This window comes from Rhinatrema bivittatum, chromosome 9 (genome assembly GCF_901001135.1).
Source record: "Rhinatrema bivittatum chromosome 9, aRhiBiv1.1, whole genome shotgun sequence".
Taxonomy (NCBI): Eukaryota; Metazoa; Chordata; class Amphibia; order Gymnophiona; family Rhinatrematidae; genus Rhinatrema; species Rhinatrema bivittatum.
The window spans coordinates 32674249-32696131 of NC_042623.1; the positions used below are offsets into that span (position 1 = coordinate 32674249).

The 21883-nt window shown below is 47.8% G+C and overlaps 1 protein-coding gene across 1 annotated transcript in view; it reads right to left on the reverse strand.

Annotated features, from left to right (window-relative positions):
* Nucleotides 1-21883, reverse strand: part of DENND6B (DENN domain containing 6B) — an 84122-nt gene that overhangs the window by 22355 nt on the left and 39884 nt on the right. Inside the window, 1 exon segment of the mRNA XM_029616865.1 lies at nt 2594-2716. Coding sequence (XP_029472725.1) covers nt 2594-2716 — 123 coding nt within the window.

Sequence of the window (21883 nt, forward strand, 5' to 3'; positions counted from 1 at the left end):
ACAGCCTCTTCCTTCTTTGTCCGAGCTGAATGGTATATTACACAGCTTTCGCTTTTTCCTTAGTCTCTTGCTAAATTTCATTTGGCATTCAGGAGAGGTGAAACTTTTTGCTTTCTGGCTATCCCATGCTTTCTCAATGTGGTCAGCAGAAGTTGTGTCCACAGGTCAGAAACAAACACAGGGTCCTGGTAAACACGTGGGCCGACCCTCCTCCTTCTTCCTGCCCATGTGGCTCTGGCAATTTTTTTCTTCCAGAGCCATCTGAGCAGGGAGGACGAGAAGCACCCGGAGCTTTGGGGATCTATTCTTTGCTTCGGGCCATGGTGGGATGAGCTCCACCATGGCCCCGACAGTCTTCCTGGGTGGGGCTAGAAAAGTTGTGAGAGGTCACACACACACACGCAGCTTAGAGGAAACCGTGCTAATGAGTTACTTGGACAAAATTTAGCCAGGGAGTGGGGACAAAAAAAAGTCAAACCTCAGATTTTGGCCAAGTAAGTTGAAAAGATACCTGGCCAAACTCTTTGAATATTGAATTCTTAGCTACCCAAGGTAAATCTCATAAAGCACAGATGGAGACAACATACACCTCTCTCTATACAACAGAGATGAGGAGTTGTGTCTTTGCAACCTGTCCCAACCCTCCCTCTGTGCCCTTACAAGAATTCAGTGCCTCGCTCCAAATACTGAGCCCCTCCAGTTCTGATTTATATTTTAATATAAGTCTGTCCCAAAAGCGGGCTGTCTTTTGCTGCCACTGCACAGATTTTGACTTGGGACCTGTGATCTCTCTCTGAATTCCACACAGCTTGCAGGCAAGGGAAATGCTGCCATCGCCACCCACATAACAGAGAGAGCATGACTTTATCTTCCAGTTACCCAAACAGCCAACTGTCACCTCCTGTTCCTAGCAGCTTCTAGACAGGGGAGACACAGTAACTGCTCGGAACATGGTCCAGACACAGCACCGGGGCTGATTCTTCTCATCCCACACAAAGCGGCTCAAACAAATCTAAATCAAACCAAATTACAAACGCTCAGCTACAATCAAAGCTATGGAAATGTGCTCAAGTCACAGGTGATGGAGTCTTTGTGAAGAGCAAGGCTGGAGCAAAATTATTCAGTGGGCCGGTGAGCGGGAAGTTACCCAGATATTCCACTGAACAGATCCAGTTACAGTTACCCAGGCTATTTTCCCCCGTCCAGGTGGGTAGCACTGAATATCAGCATACATCTCCTAAATTTTTAACTGGCTACATTTTGCCTGGGTATTGAGTCACCCTGACTAAATTTAAACAGGAGAGCAGAGGAAAAAAGTGAAATTTTGGGTTTGTCCAGGTAACTTGAAAAGTTCTATAAACTAGATAGAGTTACAAACAAATACAAAGGAGAAAAATGGGGCAGAAAGACAAACCAAAATACATAGATACTGTACTCAGTCACTTAATGATGAAAGTAGAATAGATTATCTCCAATCTGTGTAGAGATGACGGGCAGGAAACCAAACCAGCATGGATTTCAGACCAGTGTTCCTGTTATGCCTCATGCATCTCTCCCAAACAGAATCAAAGCATCCCCACAGAAACCTCGACAGATCTACCATGTTTCCTTTTGATGTAAATGTATTGCACAATGAAGCAACATCTTTCTAGCCGAGTGAAATCAGAAGATGTCACTATTGCCTTCTTCAGAATGACACACCACACAACCAAACAAGTCACTCTTGAATTGCCCTTTCCAAGACAGAACTCCTTAGAAGTTTTACAGCTCTATGCATAGCAGCAGCTTCACCAGACCCTTCTCCTTCACTTCTAGCAGAGCTGTTTAGGAATAGATTATATGGGCAATTGCCTCTGGCGCCTCTGCCTTTGCCATACTGCTATCTGGGCCTGCCGCCATGCCACTCTCCTCTTCCAAACTCCTGCAACTTAACCTCAGTGCAGGGCCTGTGAGCCAGCAGGTGCACTCACAAGCTCTGAGGTGGCCAGCCACCTTTGCATGGGTTTTCATGGTAAGAGGAAGCCTGTGTGGGAGGAAGGAGCAGGATGCCAAATGGCTTTGAGGGCACATGCTACCTCACAGGCCCCATGTGAGGTTAAATTGCAGGATTTGGAAGAGGAAAGCAGCAGACAGACTCCAAGTGAGGGGAGATGCAGCATGGAGGATCTGAATACAGCAAGCCATAGGGACCCACCCCAATCCTCTGATAATCCCTGCAGGTGGGCTGGTTTGATCCCCCTATTGCACTGCATATGGGCACCAAAAATTTGAAATCCGTCCTCAACTCCTAAGACACATGTCACAGGGGAAGGACAATTACTAAGAGAAAGGCCATGCTGATTTCAGCAGAACAGACAACTATCAGGTGACATATATGACCTCATTTTGATACAATTACCTGACAGGTTTCCTCTATACTCTCCCCTCCTCTGGTTTTCACATCTCAACCAAACAGACAGGAGATGGGTCTACAGCCCCCAACAAGGAAGGGGCTAACTAGAGTTAGAGCAGTATGGGCAGGGAGATGTGAGCAGCCGCCATCTACTATGGCAAATGAATCCACCGCAGCAATCACACACCCCACCATACATACCTGGTCAGAGCAAGGACAGTTTCCGATGAAATGGTCGGAGAAGGTGCCATGACCACCACTGGTTCCCCCAACAACATCAGCTCCCATAACATCTGTATGTGAATTAAGATTGGTTGGAAACATCTGTGAAACAAGCAACAGGAAAGAGCAAAGTCAGAAAAGGAGTATTAGAGTGACCTGGACTTGGGGTATGGTGCATCTACTGTAAGACTGACAGATTATTTGAGTGGGGCTGAGAAGGACCTGGAAGTCAAGGTGCATATTGACAGCAATGGCAAAGCTAGGTATAAGAAAGTGGTCCTCCTAGCTAATTATTTCCAATAACATTTAGCAGAAAATACTAACAAATATTATACGCAAATGCCATGAGAATGACAGATAAAATTGGAGAGAGAGAATTAATAACAAGCAATATTGGATATAACAAGAATGGAATAACGTGGAGATTTAAAGGAAGCAGTCCTATGGATTGACTAGCAAATATAGCAGATTAAGCATTAGTCAGAAAAACGGCATGCACTGGAAACCGTGCAGGGTCTGCATTTGTAAAACATCCCTTCATCAGGAGGATACTGGAGGACAAAAGAGGAGGGCATGGAGGCTTTATGGGTGGAAATTAGCAGCAATAGAAGGAGAGAGCAGCCATGCTGGGACAAAATCTACCCATTGCTAAGTATTCGATAAGTTAAATGGATGGTTTCCAGTTGAAGGAGTCAGGGGATAGTTGTGACTCAAGCTGGAATCCACTCATTACTGACATAAATCAAAATACTCCTTCACAAATAAGAGCAGCTGACGAAAGATTAACAGCTTGCCCCAGAAGAAACACCAAGAAGCTGTGCACTAAAGGGTTTTCTTCCATTTTATTTCTATCAGAAAAATGCTTTTTGCACTGGGCCCCAAATTAGTTAAAAAAAAAAGGTCATATTCATGTTCTGGTCCTGCATCTTGGAATTAACTTCCACTGAGCTTGCAAAAACGTTCCACCCTGAGAGTGAATCTCTCATAACTAAACATATTTGCAGAGCTTTGATTAGTGAGTTATGCTGCATAGCTGGGTAGTTACAGAGAGGTTGATGCAAGCTTTTGGAATTATCTGCACATAAATCAAGATTTGAGTATCTGTCCCTGCTTTTGAGGGTACAACATTCATACGGATATAAAAGGGAGTCGCTGGAGGTGTTCTGGGAGAGGGCCAAACTTTAGCCAGTGAGCGCACAAAGACGCTAACTTTAAAATGAGCGTGTGCACGTCCATATTCGCTGGAATTTTAAATCATTTACGCACATAATATAAAATACACCTAGCGCGCGTATGTGTGCTCCTAATTTTAAGTAGCTATGTGAGGAAACCTTCTTTGCATATCTTTCCTTAGGACTTGTCAGCTTTTACACGCGCAAGTGAGCACATTTTATAACATGCGCGCAAGAAGGAAATAAGCAGTTTGACCACTTAGTGCACCAGTTTGTCCAGTCTATCAAGACCCCTCTGGTTCTTTGGGCTGCCCCCCCCCCCCCCAGTTTACCCAGACCCAGGTTTTGGCTGTAAAGAGTTTTATTCTGACTTGCCCCTGATAATTAGCAGAAGTAAACATGCGCCGGTAACAGCCCAATGCACACTGAGCTCACCAGTTTTAAAAATTGTGGTTTATGCCCTGGAACATCTCTGACCCACCCCTAACACGCCCCTTTTATATGCACATTCTGTTGCTCACGTGTATGCATATACGCACATGCCTTGCTGCTTTTAAAAATAAGAGTTGTGTGCGCTCGGCCCATATACTCGCATAGATGAGCCTTTTCACATGAGCAACTCTTAAAATTTACTACATATTGAGCCCCCGCTGGCTAAAGTTACACGCACATATCTGATTGGAAAAATAGCTGTCCTCAAGTTTTCTGGATAAAGTAATGCATGCAACTTTTCTGGGTGTATTTATAGGAAAATGGATTCTTACCTGATGATTTTTGTTCTTGTACCACAGATCACTTCAGTTCAGACTCCTGTGGTTTGCCTCCCTTCCAGCAGATGGAGACAGAGAAAGTTTTACTGACACTGCCATATAACCTAGTGTGCCACCTGCAGTCAGGGCTGGCGGAAGCACTAGGCGACCTGGGCGAGGGCCTAGGGAACCAGGGTCTTGGGGCGGGCAGCAGCCATGGCACTCAGCAAGAAAAGGGAGCCACATCCATGCTGTGCCGTGTCACCGGAGAAGACAGCGCCACTGCTGCGGTGCCGGCGGCAGTAGCAGCTCAGCAGTGGCGGAGAGACTGGCAGCCGCAGATTTTAGAAGTGGACAGACAGGCAGTTTCAGCGAACGCGAGCAGCACGACCGACCCCTCAGTCCTCCTCACCACCCGATTGCCAACCCGACGGCGACTATGGCGTCCCTACCGGCTCAAAAGCAGGCTTTGCTGAGCCCGCTTCATTATTTCAATTTTTCTGTGTGTTGGCGACTCCGCCCGGCGCCCCCAAATGCTGAAGTTATTTAAATTTCATGAATCTGTCCACGAGTTGCTCTGTGGGCCGCCGCAAATGCTTCCTTCACACCGTCCACTCCTTCAGGTCTGTTGCCAAGTCAGCACCCAGCCCCTCCCCCCTGCATACAGAAGGCTGGCTGAGGTAAGGCTGAGCCTGAAGCTCATGCTATCTGCACTCTGATAGCAGGGCCTGGAGACATGGCACGGAGCGAGAAAGAGATGGTTACTTGGAGAGGAAAATAGGGAAAGATTGAAGGACTAACAGACTCAGCATAGAAATTTGGGGATGCATCTGAAGGAGAGAGCAGGTATTGGGGGACTGAGTGGGAGAACATGTTTGCCAAAGAGAGATGGAGCCTATGTGAGGGAGGAGGGGTATGTGCAATAGAGAAAGGGAGTCTATGTGAGGGTGTATGTGTGCGTGAGAGAGGGAGCCTGTGTGAGGTGTGTGTGTGTGAGAGAGAGAACAGTGTGAGTGGGGGAGGGGGAGGGGAAATATGCAAGAGAGAGAGGGAATGTGTGTGTGTGTGTGTGTGTGTGTGTTTTGACCTACTATTTTCTATTTAGTGATAGCAATATGTCAGCTTTGGAAATGCGCATCTTTTATGTTTGTATTCTTCACTCCTGGGATAACAAAATTCTGCACACATTCTCCCCCCCTTCCAGTCTACACAGATCATCCATGCTGTCTTCACTATTGTCCAGCCACAGCTGCAAATTCTGTGTAGAATTTTAGAATTCTGTGTGGGAGGGGAATTTTGCATTGCACAGTTGTGCAGAATTCCCTCTGGTGTAAAATGTGTTGGTTTCTACAGGACTGCACTACATGCAGAGTCTGGCTACCTGTGGTTTCCATTTCAGTTTTGTATTCTAATTTCTAATTTGCAGTCAGTTATTTTGCATTTGGTACGGGCTTGTGTCTGTGTTATGCATGACCAAAGTGAACTATTCTACTATTGTTTCTGTGTAGGGATCTAGAGCAATCCAATTTGTTCTGTTTTCCAGTAGAAGGTGTATTGATGTATCTAGCACCTATTGCAATATTTTTCATAGATAGGATTGTTTGGGAGTTAGTGCTGTTATGGTATGGCAGTTTTCCTAGATATGTTCTGAGTATTTATTTTACATGGATTTCAGTGTTTGGGCTGATTAGCACCACAGCAGTGCATTTACATGTAATATGCATATCATAGTAAAAAAAATATCCAGAAATATATCTAGTTAGTACAAAATTTTGATTTTTCAGTTCACGTGATGTGGAATTATGGCAGAAAGAAAAAAATTGTCTGGGGCACAGTATCATAAATGGAAGGCTGAAAGGGAAAAAGAACAGGCAAAGCAAGAAGAAATATTTTCGTCTACAGCACCAAGAAGAAAGTAGTTCAAGGGAAGCAGAGATAACTGTTTTGCCTACAGTTTCACAATCTGAAGTAGAATTTGAAGAACATAAGAACCAAGTGAGGTCCATAAGGATCAAGATTTGAAAGTATATGAAGAACATACCATCAAGTTGAACTATGGTGATCCTGCTACTTAACCAAAAGCGATGATCATGTGCAACAAATTTTGGTAGAACATGGACCAGAACAAAGAAGATTCTCAACAGTTCATTACAAAAGGAAACTTGCCAATGGAGATGAAATTCCCTGTCCGTGGCTACAATACTCTGAGCCTGTTGCATCCGTTGGTCTCAGACGGCTTCGACCTCTGTGCCTCACATTTCTTCCTTCTCTCTCCTCAAGCCTAGGGAAGATGGCTGCTGCCGCGTCTTCTTGCCGCTCTCTCCAGTGTCCCCGGATCGGCAATGACAACTGTGTTCGCCCTGATTTTCCTGAGGGTGTCCTAGTGTGCGCATGTGCACGCCACCCACGTCTTTATCCACGTCATGGCGGGAACCTCGGGGGCGTCAACACATCCTGGTATTTAGCCTGCCCTTCATTTGCTAACAAACTTGAGTTAGCAAGGATTGGATTGCCTCCAGTCTAAGCTGCTCTGCCGCTTCCCAGCTGCCGCAGGAAGCTCTCTCTGCCCTTTGGGGTATTTTCTCACTAACCTGGGTACCCGCTCCTCAGGTACCTGAAATAGAGCAGAAGGGCCCCCATCTTGGGATATCGGGTACTCGCTCGAGGGCCTGCTCTCCCTAATCTGGTGCCTGCCACTGAACTACTTCTGCCTGCCAGGATCTTCAACAATACAGCTTTCTGCTTCAGTGAGCACTAACCCTTTCAGTCTCTCTCACCTTCAGCACTCTGTGTCTACATCCGGGACCTGTCCCTACTACGCCGCGCTGCCTATCACATACTTGAGTGCGAGACTGGTCTCCTCTGCTGAGGACCCCTGGACTACGTCTGCTGGGTTACCTTCACTGCTGCCCACTCCCCGGGCAGTATCATCGAACTGTACAATAAATACAACTTCTCTGTGTCTGCATGGATCAGTCCAGACCGTGGGTTATGTCCCCATTCCAGCAGATGGAGTCAGCAAAAACCTCGAGGGGGCGTCACCATAAGTACTACTACCCCCTCTGCAGGAGTTCAGTATCGAGTATATCAAAGCCCGAGTAGAAAAACAGAACCCCCGAATTGAATCAAGTTTATACAACACGGCCAACAATAGCCGTCAACCATAGCAACGAAAAACTGGAGCGTCCTAGCAACGTGTAGGAGGCTGCACGAACAGTAAGGCAACTTGTGAGGAGCTGTGAACACAGAGAACATGGAAAATGGTAAAGCTGTGCACACAGTGAACAGTGACAATGGTAAAGGACAGATACCAGTACAGTCCCGTCGCGGAAACGGAGCAGGCTGAGCACCCAGATGTGGTGGGCGTCTGGACTGATCCATGGTACTACAGGAACGAAAATTAGCAGGTAAGTAATAATTTTCTTTTCCCTGTACGTACCTGGATCAGTCCAGACCGTGGGATGTACCCAAGCGTCCCTAAATCGGGTGGGGTCCTGCGAGGCCTGCTCGGAGAACCTGCTCACCAAAATGTCCCGAGACGGGAGAGGCGAGATGCAAACGATAGTGCCTCGCGAAGGTGTGTAACGACTTCCAGGTGGCCGCCCTGCAGATCTCTTGAGAAGAGACCGAACGGACCTCCGCCCAGGAAGCCGCCTGAGAGCGTGTGGAATGCGCTACGATGCCGGGCGGGGGAGTCCGCCCCGCCCCAACGTAGGAAGCGGCAATCCCCGCTTTCAACCACCTAGCAATGGTAGACTTGGAGGCCTGGGAACCCTTCTTAGGCCCGGACCAAAGGACAAACAGATGGTCAGACGTCCGGAACTCGTTTGTAACCTCCAGATAGATGCGCAGCGTGCGTTGAACGTCCAGGAGTCGGAGAGACCTCGGCTCGGAGGAAGCGAAGGATGGCAACTCCACCGTCTGGTTCACATGAAACGCAGAGACCACCTTCGGGAGGAAGGAAGGTACGGTGCGGATCGAAACTCCGGAATCGGAAAACCGAAGGTAGGGTTCCCTGCACGACAGAGCCTGCAGCTCCGAAATGCGACGAGCGGAACAGATGGCCACCAAAAAGACCGTCTTGAGGGTAAGGTCCTTAAGTGTCGAACTGCGCAGTGGCTCGAACGGAGGCCCCGACAGGGCGCGAAGCACCAGGTTGAGACTCCAGGATGGACAAGGATCCCGTAGCGGAGGCCGCAGATGCTTGACACCCTTGAGGAAACGAGCGATGTCCGGATGTTGTAGGAGGGAGCCTTCCGCCCGCAACAGCGACCCAAGGGCGGACACCTGAACCCTCAAAGAGTTATAGGCTAGCCCCTTCTCTACCCCGGTTTGTAAGAACTGGAGAATCTGAGAAATCGAAGCTTTAGTAGGACTCGTGTCCTGACTAGTACACCACAGCTCGAACACCTTCCAGACTCGGACGTAGGCTACCGAAGTGGACGTCTTACGCGCCCGTAGCAACGTGGATACTACCGCCTCCGGGTACCCTCGGCGCCGGAGGCGACGCCTCTCAAAAGCCAGGCCGCAAGACAGAAGAGTTCTGCCTGCTCGAAAAATACTGGGCCCTGATGCAAGAGGAGGGGGAGGTGTCCCAGCCGGACAGGTCCGTCGACTACCAGCTGTAGCAGGTCCGCAAACCAAGGTCGGCGTGGCCATTCCGGAGCGACGAAAATCACCGTCCCCTGGTGTCCTTCTATCCTGCGGATCATCCTGCCTACGAGAGGCCACGGGGGAAACGCGTAGAGCAGAAGATGGGTCGGCCATGGGAGCGCCAGCGCGTCCACCCCTTCCGCGCCGCGTTCCCTTCGCCGACTGAAGAAGCGGGGGGCCTTGGCGTTGAGCGCTGATGCCATCAGATCTAGGTGGGGAGCCCCCCACCGATGGACGAGGAGCTGCATCGCCTCTTCGGACAGGGACCACTCTCCTGGGTCCAGCAGTTGACGACTGAGGAAGTCCGCCTGCACATTGTCCACTCCGGCTATGTGAGACGCCGCTAGCCGCACGAGATGGCGCTCCGCCCATTGCATGAGCAGCGCCGCCTCTAGAGCGACCTGCGGGCTGCGCGTGCCTCCTTGGCGATTGATGTAGGCCACGGTGGTAGCGTTGTACGAAAGTATCCTGACCTCCCGGTTCCGAAGAAGCGGGAGAAAATGTCGCAGAGCGAGCCTTACCGCTCTGGTCTCCAGACGATTGATGGACCATGTCGCCTCCACCGCGGACCATGTCCCTTGCGTGGCGCTGCGATTGCAGACCGCGCCCCATCCCACCAGACTGGCGTCGGTGGTGACCACCACCCAATCCGGTACGGCGAGGGACACCCCTCGAGCTAGGTTGGACGGCTCCAGCCACCAGCCCAGACTGTCCCTGGCCTTCTGAGGGAGCGGGAGGACCACCTGGTAATCCTGCGAGAGTGGCTTCCAACGGGAGAGGAGCGCCCACTGTAAGGGCCGGAGGCGCGCAAATGCCCAAGGGACCATGTCGATTGTGGATCCCATCACTCCCAGGAGTTGCAGGTAGTCCCAGGAAGTGGGATCTGGCAACGCAGAGAATCGCAGTATGTGATCCCGCAAAGAGTGCGCCTTGTCCTGTCGCAGGAAGACCATGCCCAGTCGGGTGTCGAAGGTCGCCCCCAAGAAATCCAAGCGCTGAGAGGGCACGAGGGAGCTTTTGGAAAAATTCACTACCCAGCCCAGGGAATGCAGGAACCGTAGCACCCGGGACACCGCCGCTTGGCCGTGGGTGAAGGACTTCGCCCGTATGAGCCAATCGTCGAGATAGGGGTGGACTAGGATACCCTCCTTCCGAAGGGCCGCAGCCACGACTACCATGATCTTGGTGAAGGTACGCGGTGCCGTTGCCAGCCCAAACGGGAGAGCGACGAACTGGAAGTGCTGGTCCAGAATCTTGAACCGGAGAAGATGATGATGATCCGGACGGATGGGAATATGTAAGTAAGCCTCCGTGAGGTCCAGGGAGGCGAGGAACTCCCCCGGATGGACCGCCGCAATCACCGACCGCAGTGTCTCCATGCGAAAGCGGACCACTCGGAGGGACTTGTTGACTTCCTTGAGGTCCAGGATGGGCCGAGACGATCCGTCCTTCTTTGGGACTACGAAGTAGATGGAATAGTGGCCCAAGCCCACCTCTCCGAAGGGCACGGGCACAATAGCGCCTATCTCCTGAAGCCTGTCCAGCGTTGACTGCACCGCTCGTCTCTTGAGAGCCGAGCCACACGGGGAGAAAATGAAACGACCCTTTGGTGGGCGGACAAATTCCAATGCGTAGCCGTGCTTTACGGTGTCCAGAACCCACTGGTCTGAGGTAATCCGCGCCCACTCCTGGTAGAACAACGTTAGCCGTCCCCCGATCCTGGGTACGGCGGAGTGGGCGAGCCTGGCATCATTGAGAGGACTTGGGTGAGGGATTACCTGCCCCTGGAGAGGTGCGGGCGGGCCTGCGTCCGCGAAAGGAACGCGTCCAGGGCTGAGACCTGGGCGCGGCAGGCCGGGAGCCCCCCGGCCTGTAACTCCGGTAACGTCGCTGCGCCCTGGCCCTAGTCCGGGAAGAAGCAAACGCACGAGAAGGACGATATCTATCCTCCGGAAGGCGGTGAACCGCATTCTCTCCCAGGGACTTGATGAGCTGGTCCAGATCTTCTCCAAAGAGGAACTTACCCCTGAAAGGCAGGGAGCCCAGACTTGACTTAGAAGACGTATCCGCCGCCCAGTTGCGGAGCCAAAGCAGGCGTCTGGCCGCCACCACCGAAACCATGGACCTAGCCAGGACTCGGAACAGGTCATACGAGGCATCCGCCCCGTATGCTACCGCAGCTTCTAACCGATCCGCCTGGGCGGCCTCCGCAGCAGGCAGATCCTGGGAGGTGAGGAGTTGCTGTACCCACAGGAGGCTCGCACGCTGGGCGAGGGAACTGCACATCGCTGCCCTCATCCCCAGGGCGGAGACCTCGAAGACCCTCTTCAGAAAAATCTCCAATTTGCGATCTTGCGTGTCCCGCAAGGCCGCCCCTCCCGTCACCGGAATTGTCGTCCTCTTAGTGACCGCTGAAACTGCGGAGTCCACTCTCGGTACCTTGATGAGATCCAGGAAATCCTGTGGTAGTGGATACAGCCTTTCCATGGCGCGACCTACCTTTAGAGAAGCCTCAGGGGTATCCCATTCCCTCGTGAGAAGCTGCAGGAACGATTCGTGAATGGGAAATGCCCGGGCCCTCGGCCGCAAGGCAGCGAGGACCGGGTCCCCCTTCTTCGAAGATGTGACAACCGCAGGCGCTACTGGAGCGGGCGGCTCTGGCGGCGGGTCCAGATCCAATTCCTGAATAATTCGTGGGATGAGCTCCTCCAGTTCTTCCCTCTGGAAGAGCCGCAGCGTACGCGGATCGTCTCCTTCCGGCGTGGGGTCCCCTTGGCCCAAGTCTGGGAAATCGGGATCAAGGGCCCCTGGGTCTGGCCCCGCACCCACCGGTCCTGGAACCGTCCGGACGCGGGAGGGAGGACGGGGGGGCCCCCACTCCCGCCGAGACGGGGGGGGGCCGGAGCCCCGGGCGAGGTCCGACACAGTTTGGCAGGGGGGGGGTCCCACCGGGTCATCCAATCCCTGCAGGTAAGCCGTGTGCATAAGGAGTATAAACTCCGGGGAAAACCCTGGTCTGGCCGAGGGGGCTCCGGTAGGCGGTGGCTCCGCGCTGGCTTGCCCCTGCGAGCCTTGCTCAGGCAGCAAGGCCGGGGGCGAATCCGCTGCCGAATCCCTGTCATCCGGCGTGTCCTGTGATCCCTCCGGACGCTGAGTGCTCAAAATGGCCGCCGTTCCCGCCAGGAATGGGGGAGGGGCCGGCCGACGGCGTCCAGGCAAAGGCGCAAGAAATGAAAAATCCGCGGCAGGCTGAGAGGTGCCTTCTCCCCCGGGAAGGCACCGTGCACAGATGCCCTCCCGGGAGATGCGGGACCCCGGTTCGCCGCAGGCCGCGCAGCGCGTCGGTCGCGGCATCAGTGTCGCGGCGAAAAACCCGCGAAAACTAAAGTAAAAAAAAATCAAAAAAATCGAGGCCCGGGGTTCCGCGGGGAAGAGCGCCGCCGCCGCGGGGGGGCCCGATGGCCTGCACTGCCCGCCGGCGGAGAAGAGAACAAGTGTCGCGGGGGGGCCCTCCCGGCCGCACGGCCCGCCGAAGACGCAGAGACCTGCCTGCCTGCACCAGCAGCCCACGAGGAGCTGCAAAATGGCCGCTTTCAGGCTGGCCCGCGCGGAGAGGCCGGTAAAAACAGCATCCGCGAGGCAGGGCAGTTTGGGGAGCTGCAAGAAAATAACAGGCAAAACAACGCTACCACTTACCCCGTACGGTCCGAAGAAAACGGAAAGGACACACAGGACAAGGGGTAAGCCACGCCTCCCCAAAATTGAACCCTTTCAATTAACTTTTTTTTTTTTTTTTTTTTTAACAAGAAAACTTGATTCAATAGAAATAGGCAAAAGCCCAAGAGAAAGGAGCAGAGGTAAAAGTCAAAAACCTAGCCAAGTTGGGAGAAACCCAAGTACCCTACTCGCATCTGCTGGAGTCAGAAGATACTGAACTCCTGCAGAGGGGGTAGTAGTACTTATGGTGACGCCCCCTCGAGGTTTTTGCTGACTCCATCTGCTGGAATGGGGACATAACCCACGGTCTGGACTGATCCAGGTACGTACAGGGAATCTGTGTTTTGCTTTTGTTGCATGCTGTTCACCATTATCTCTGGTGCATCATCTCTTGCTAAGAAATGTTCTTCCAATCTTTGGAACCTATCTGCAATTCTAGCATTGCACAAGAAAAGTAGTGAACACTTGGAGAACTTTCAAAAGTGGAAGGAACTTGAATTGCGATTGAAAAACAAGAAAAACAATTGATGAAGAAAATTTGCAACTCATTAAACAAGAAAAAGTATTGGGAGCAATTCCTGAGCGATTGATTTCGTTGGTGAGAGTTCTTGGTATGCAAAATCTGGCCTTCCTGGGAACACATGCAAGACTGCACACACCTAATAATGGAAACTTCCTGAAATCTGTAGAATAACTAGCTTTGTTTGATCCACTTATGGATGAACATCTTTGTAAGATAAGAAATACTGAGACACATGTCCACTACCTTGGCAAAGAGATACAAAATGAACTGATTCAGCTTTTATCCAATGCTATCAAAGAAGAAATCCTAAAATCTGCTCATGCTGCCAAGTACTTTTCAATCATTTTAGATTGCACACCAGATGTAGGCCATGTTGAACAAATGACCATGATCCTTCGCTTTGTGGACACTGATTCAGACCCTGATAATTCTCAGCCTGTAAGCATAAAGGAACATTTCTTGGGATTTGTGCCACTCCAGGAGACCACTGGTGCTCTAATTTATTTATTTATTTATTTATATTCTTTTTTATACCGAAATATAGCAGAATGCCTTCATTCCGGTTTACAGTGAAACAGTGTAACAAATTTATACAGAGAACAGGTATAACATATAGATTATAACATTATACTGTATTCACACTTCATTTACTCTATCCCTTTTATATTTATTTTCTATATAATATTTATTACTATATTACTATGTTTAATTGGTTATCTATTCTATTTGTTCCATCATTATTGTTATTGTTCTATTGTTACCTGTTTTATTGTTCAATTGTTCTATGTAAAGCCCCCTGCTCTTTTTGGGCATTTAAAAGTTGTATGTAAACCGGATTGATTTGTAGTTCCTACAAGAACTTCGGTCTATAAAAATTAAAAATAAAATAAATAAATAAATAAATTATACAAGAAGAGAATATATATATATTTATAACATCTCGGCAAAGGCAGAGTATAACAAGTTAGCATGAGACAAAAGGGATTAATTATGCATAAACTTATTAAGAAGTATTAGTGATCAAGATGATGGTTGGGATAGGTATATATAGTTCATATCATTCTGTGTATGATTGTCTAAACAACCATGTTTTTAGTTCTTTTTTGAAATTTTTGGAATCTTTGATGGAACTCAGGTATCTAACTAATGGCAGACACTATCCTTTGCCAGTTAGAAGATAAGTTTTCAATGGGCAATGACCTATGTGGTCAAGGCTATGATAATGGAAGCAATATGAAAGGGAAAGAAAATGGTGTACAACGAAGAATTTTGGATATTAATCCACGAGTGTTATTTGTTCCTTGCAGTGCACATTCTTTGAATTTGGTTGTTAGTGATGCTGCTAAGTGTTGCTTGGAAGCAATGGCTTTCTTTAACCTAGTACAAAATGTTTATGTGTATTTCTCAGCTTCAACACGTTGTTGGGAAGTTCTAATATGCCATGTGCCTGCTCTTACAGTGAAACCATTGAGTGAAACAAGATGGGAAAGTTGAATTCATGCACTGAAACCTCTTCGCTATCAACTAAGTGATATCTATGATGCATTAACTGAAATTGCTGTCAACACCACCCTGACAGGATCATCTTGCAATACCTTGCAGGTAGAGAACAAGCTCTTGTAAAAAGTATTTTGAGCTTCAAGTTTGTGGTTTCTCTTGTTGTGTGGCATAACATCCTTTTTGAGATCAATATGATTAGCAAACAACTTCAAATGAAGGAATTTGATATCACAATGCCATTGAGCAACTGAGTGGAATCAAGAAATTTCTTTTAGACTGCAGGAGTGATGAAAGGTTTGCAAAAACACTGGTAGATGCACGTCAACTTGCTGAGGAATTGGAGACACCAGCATGCTTTGAACCAGATCCAGTCCATATTAGGAAAAAAAAAAGAAGCAGTTCACATATGAAGCCGATGATAACCCTATTCAGAGTGCTGAGGAAAACTTCAAAGTGAACTTCTATTTTACAGTCCTTGACACAGCAATACAATCAGTTGAGGAAAGATTCACACAGATGCATCAAATTAGTTTTGTGTTTGGCTTCCTCTATAATATTTACAGTTTGCAGATTCGTACATCAAATTAAATTCTGGAACAGTTTGAAATTGGAGAAAGCTTTACATGGGACTTCCAAAGATATTGTTGCTTCTGATATGTGCAGTGAATTGCAAGCCATCGCAAGACAAATTCAAAAGAGCTCATCACCACAAGATGTACTGAACTTTATATGCAGACATAAGCTGACAGATAGTTTTCCTAATATATTTCTTGCCCTCCATCTCCTCTTAACCCTTCCTGTTTGTGACCAGTGGTGAGCAAAGCTATTCCAAGCTAAAGTTGATTAAAACATATATAAATTGTTCCTCAATGATGCAAGAAAGACTTGTTGGGCTGGCCACCTTGTCAAGAGAAAATGAAACTGCACAAAACCTTGACTTGCAGAAACTTGTTTCTACATTTGCTAAACTTAAAGCAAGGAAAGTAAAATTCTAATGTGCAGTCTTTCTAATACAGGTGCTGTATAAAGTGTAGCATAAATTGTTTATGTTTGGATTGAATATTTTATATTTTGTCCTGTTGACTATTCTATACTATAAATTGTTTTGTTGTGTATAGCCTTGGTTCACATTCTCCCACTCTATTTTGTTGAATATTTACAGTATTCTGCCTCAAGCTAGACTGGTTAAGTTATTTTATGCTATCATTCACCTTTTCATGTCAAATAAATGTGTTGTTATAAATGCAGACTTTGTTATTCAATTTAATGTAAGTTAACCGTGTGTGTGGACAACTGGGGGGGGGGGGGGGGAGGGAGGTAGCAATGCTGAGGTTTCGCCTAGGACACCTAATACCCTTGCACCAGCCCTGCCTGCAGTCCTTCAGTATTGACCTGTACCAAAGCCAAGATAGTAGAAAACACTAATACCAACCACAAATTACTACCTCCTGAACAAGCAGTGGGAAGTGGAAACTTAGAACAAATGAATTTTGTGCCCATTGAAAAACATGAAGGACTAAACAAAACCTGTGCCATTCTTCAGATTAATCAGAAAAAAAACAGATCAAGCGGACTCTCCAAATCTCCCTACCCCAAGTGGGCGGGACTCTGGACTGATCTGTGGTACTAGAAGAATGAAAATTAGCAGGTAAGAACCAATTTTCCTTTCCCAGATCAGTCCAGACTCCTGGGATGTACCAAAGCTTCCCTAGCTAGGGTGGAACCGCGAGAGTCCCGCTCGAAGTACATTCTCCCCAAAGCCCCTGGCTTCTGGGGCCTGGGCATCCAAATGATAATGCCTGGCGAAAGTGTGCATAGACTTCCAAGTAGCCACCCTGCCAATCTCTTGCGGCGACACTTGTTGACATTGGACCCAGGATGCTACCTGGGAATGAGTAGAATGAGCTCTTAAGCCCTCCGGGACCGGACGCTCCTGACAGATATACTTGGAACCAATGGCTTCCTTCAACCACTGCGCAATCATGGCTTTTGATGCCTTATGTCCCTTTTTTGCTTCACTCCACAGCACAAAAAGGCGATCGGACAACTGGAAGCTGTTAGTAACTTTAAGATACCGCAACAATGCGCGCTTGTTTTTGTTCTTATTACATTATATATGTTTTTAGTTTGTAACCTGCCCCAAACTATGGAGGGGGTGGGAAATAAATACTTAAAAATAAATAAATAAAAGCCGCAACTCTTTCGCATGAGGTGCTGTAGCCTCCAAATTTGGGAACGTTGGGAGCTCCACTGACTGACTTAAGTGAAAAGACAATATCGCCTTCGGTAAAAAGGCGGAAGCCATCCGCAAAGAGACTCCCGAATCTGAAATTCTCAAGAAAGGAACTCTACTTGACAAGGCTTGAAGTTCCAAGATCCTTCTAGGGGAACAAATCACCATAAAAAAAACCCACCTTCAAAGTGAGATCTTTTATAGTATTCCTTTTAAGAGGCTCAAACGGCACCACACACATGTCTTTCAGGACTAAATTAAGGCTCCAGGAGGGACACAGCTTCTGAACTGGAGAGCACAATGCTTTGCCCCTCGGAGAAAAAACGCACCACATCTGGATGTGCAGCCAGAGACGCTCCGTGCACTTTGCCTTGAAGACAACCTAAGGCTGCAACCTGAACTCTGAGGGCGTTAAAGGACAAACCCTTCACCAAACCTCTTTGCAAGAAGATAAGAATATGTGCTACGGAAAAACCCGCATAGGGTCAACCCTCTGCTTCGTGCACCAATCCTCAAAAACTCTCCAGACCTTCACATATGCCAAGGAGGTGGAAGACTTTCTAGCCTGCAAAAGAGTAGCAATAACATCCTCAGAGTAACCTTTCTCTCTTAAGCATTTCCTCGCAAAAGCCAAACCACAAGACAGAAATGAGCCGCCTGATCTGAAAATATGGGACCTTGGTGCAGAAGCTTTGGCAGATGAGCGAGCCTCAATGGGACATTTACTGCTAGATTTATCAGATCTGCAAACCAAGGCCTCCAAGACCAATCCTGAGCCACCAGAATCACATCTTTCAGGTGAACCTCCACACACCGCAAAATCTTGCCCACCAGCATCCATGGTGGAAACGCATACAGTGGAATGTCCTGTGGCTAAGGAAGAACCAAGGCGTCAACTCCCTCTGCTCTGTGCTCTCTTCCGTCACTGAAGCAGCAGGTGCCTTGGCATTTTTCTGAGTTGCATTAAATCCATGTGGGGCTTGCCCCACCTGCAAAACATAAGAGCATTTGCTTCCTCTGACAGCTCCCATTCTCTGGGAACCAGACTGCAGTCGGCCCCACATTACCACCAAGTTGCAGAAAGACAGCAAAAAAACAACTCCGTCTTTTCCTCTGTTCTCTTTTTTTTTTTTTTTCAACTTTAATCAAACAGAAAAGAAAAACACTTCCCTGCACTGAAGACCTGGCAGCAGGATCCGCTGTCCCTTCTGGAGGAGAGGGAACTGGTTCCATCAGCTTTCAGCCTTCAGCGATGAAGGAGCGAGCAAATTAAGGCTGAAAGCTGATGGAACCAGTTCCCTCTCCTCCAGAAGGGACAGCGGATCCTGCTGCCAGGTCTTCAGTGCAGGGAAGTGTTTTTCTTTTCTGTTTGATTAAAGTTGAAAAAAAAAAAAAAAGAGAACAGAGGAAAAGCCGGAGTTGTTTTTTTGCTGTCTTTCTGCAACTTGGTGGTAATGCGGGGCTGACGGCAGTCTGGGCTTAGTTTTTGTGGGTGCTGGTAGTTTTTATTCCCTCAGGCGACGATCTCCAGCGTGCAGATGCTTGCCCACCTCAAGACCAGGAGCGATGGCCCCACCAGGACCTCAAGACCAGGAGGGATGGCCCCACCAGGACCTACCAACCTCCTGGGAGGATTTTTTTTTTTCCAATAGGCACAGACTGCAAGTTTTGTCTGCTGGAGACAGAGAAATACTGAGGGACTGCAGGTGGCACTCTAGGTTATATTGCAGTGTCAGTAAAACTTTCTCTGTCTCCATCTGCTGAAAGGGAGGCAAAACCCAGGAGTCTGGACTGATCTGGCTACATACAGAGAAGAGCAGACTTAACGGGTTTAAGTCTTGCTGAATATCCAGGGAAAGTTCAGTGCATAACTTTGCCCAGATAACCTACCTGCTTGCCAGTTCTCGGAATACTGATCTCACAGAGGACAAGCTTCAAAGCAATTTTTTGCAGGTAAAGTGCATTTTGCCCATGTTAATTAGTTGTCTGAAAACTTCTCTCCCTCAATGCGGCTAAAAGTCCACGTTGTGGAAGAATGCATGGTCTTTTAGCCACACTGAGAGGAGGAGTTCCTGGGTGCATTTAGGCTGGGGAGGAACAGCACACGCACAGACAGCATTTTCAAATACATGCATATCCTTTTCCAGCAAAACTCCACCCAGACACAAAGAGGGTGCAAGCATTTGCATATAGGTTGTATCCATGGCACGTTTCAAAGCAATTGTAAGTGTACAGTGTTAGTAAAAAGCCCAGAGGTAAAAAAAAGCACATGGTGGTCTTTGTCCTAACGTGGCCAGCTTGAAAACTGCCTCCATAGCTGATCAGGATGAAAGATCCACCAAGTCCGGCCTTCTCACTGCTAACAGCACTCCTATGTGATAATCCAGGGGAAGGTGAATCCAGCTAAATGCCAGCTTTTGAATATTTCCCTCTGCCCCCCTTATCCAGCTAACATTTAGCCGGATAACTTTGGGATGTTCCAGGGAGGAGTTAACTTAGCCAGCTAACCTATCTAGATAATGCCGGTTGTGCCATAGAGCCAGATAAACCTATCCGGCTATCTTCAAGACAGCTGTCACTATTCAATAGTGCAGCTGCACTACTGAATCTCTCTTCAAAGGTTAGTCAAATAAGTTTATCCAGTTAAAGACCTGATTTATTAAGGCTTTTCTCCTAATTTGTGCCTTCAGGAAAAAAAATGCTTAGTAAACGAAGTTGTACGTTTGCAGTCCAGCCAGTGACTGAATATGGACCACTGCATGTCTGAAGCCAAAGCAGCACCAGTGAAAAAAAAATTTATTTTCTGACCCCAAACATAGTGATCAGCTCAGAACTGCCAGATTAGCAATTCTTCCTGTAACTATTTACTTGTAATTTGATTTAGGATGTGCACCATAACTAGTTCTACTGGCAAAGCGTTACCATAAGTTCACCAATCTGTGTAAGAAATATTGCCCTTTGAAGGTACTAAATCTGTTACTACCTAATCTTAGAGAAAGCCATCTTTATTTTAAACTGTTTTCAGTAAGCAGATCGCCTGCGCAATCAGATCGCCTGCACAATCAATGCTGTCTTTTTGCAAAAAAAGGTGCCATTACTCACATGCAAGGTGCATGTTTTTGAAGACGCCATATGCAAATCAAGCAGGTAGAGGAAAAAAGTGCCAGTGCTCAGTACCAGCAAATACCCCCCTTCCTCCAAAAAAAACAAACCTACGATTAATATGTGTGATAATTAAATATCTTAAATGTCTTTTTCTGAATGTAAATAACCCTTCTCTGGACAAACTTTCAGCATATATCAGTCTCTGGGTCCTCTTAATGGCCCTTCTTTATACTTTGCTAACATATGGGTATGCTTTAGACATTTGGAAGGCATTTTTGCAATAGTATGGGAGTCAAATTTAGTATAGGGACCAGATGCTTATTCCTCCCTAGTGGGAATGGGTGGCCTAAGCTATGAGGTTAATTTTAAAAGCGTTGCTCGTGCAAAAATGCTCGATTACATATAAACATGGGCTGCGTGCAAACAACACGGATTTTAAAAAGCTGTGAATTACACTTGTATGTACCCCTGCACATGTGAAAAATAAGGGGGCGGAAAAGGGGCAAGGCATGGACACTCCAGGGTGGGGCCAACACATAGGCATGTAACTCCGTACTTTTAAATGGGAAACTACAATGCGCACAGGCTTGTTATCCACGTAACTTTACTGCTGCTCCTGATGAGGAGCAAGTCTAGGGATCTTGAGTTTTAGGGCTCATAAGACAGGGTGAGGGGTCTGGATTAACTGGGGGGGCATGTAGGATGAAGAACCAGAGGGGCTCTTCATTAACTGGACAAACCAGTAATGTCCCTCACGCGAGCCTGTTTCAAAATCCTCTCACATATGTGCATAAGAGCCGACAAAGTCCTATATAAGACACGCCCACTAGCTTTGCTTGAGTAACCGCTTAAAATTATGAGTATTCTTACACATGGTTGGTGTATTTTAAAGCGTACACGCGCAATTGTGCGCACAAATTCAAATTCCAGGTATCTGCGCACAGGCACTCGTTTTAAAATTAGCCGGTATGGTTCTAAATCATTTTATGAATTTTACTTATTGATGTATTTACAAGTTGGGAAGTATTTTAGATGTTGTTATTATATATTATTGATTTAAGATGCTATGTATGAATTGTTTACCAATGTATTTATATATTAGGTATGCAATTTATAGAAGCTTTTCTTAAAAACAAAATTACTGACCACATAGATAGACATTAGGGATGTGAATCGTTTTTTGACGATTTAAAATATCGTCCGATGTATTTTAAATCGTCAAAAATCGTTAGAGGCGATATTTAATAGGAATTCCCCTGATTTATCGTCAAAAATCGTAAATCGGGGGAAGGGGGAGGGGAGGGGAGGGGGAGGGCGGGAAAACCGGCACACTAAAACATCCCTAAAACCCACCCCGACCCTTTAAAATAAATCCCCCACCCTCCCGAACCCTCCCGAACCCCCCCAAAATGTCTTAAATTACCTGGGGTCCAGTGGGGGGGTCCCATTGTGATCTTCCACTCTCGGGCCACGAGTGCGTTGATAGAAAATGGCACCGGCGCTACCTTTGCCCTGTCATATGACGTCACGTTGCGATATGGCCGGCGCCATTTTGCAAAATGGCGCCGGCCGTACGGCAACACGATTCGAGTGCAGGAGGTCATTCCCGGACCCCCG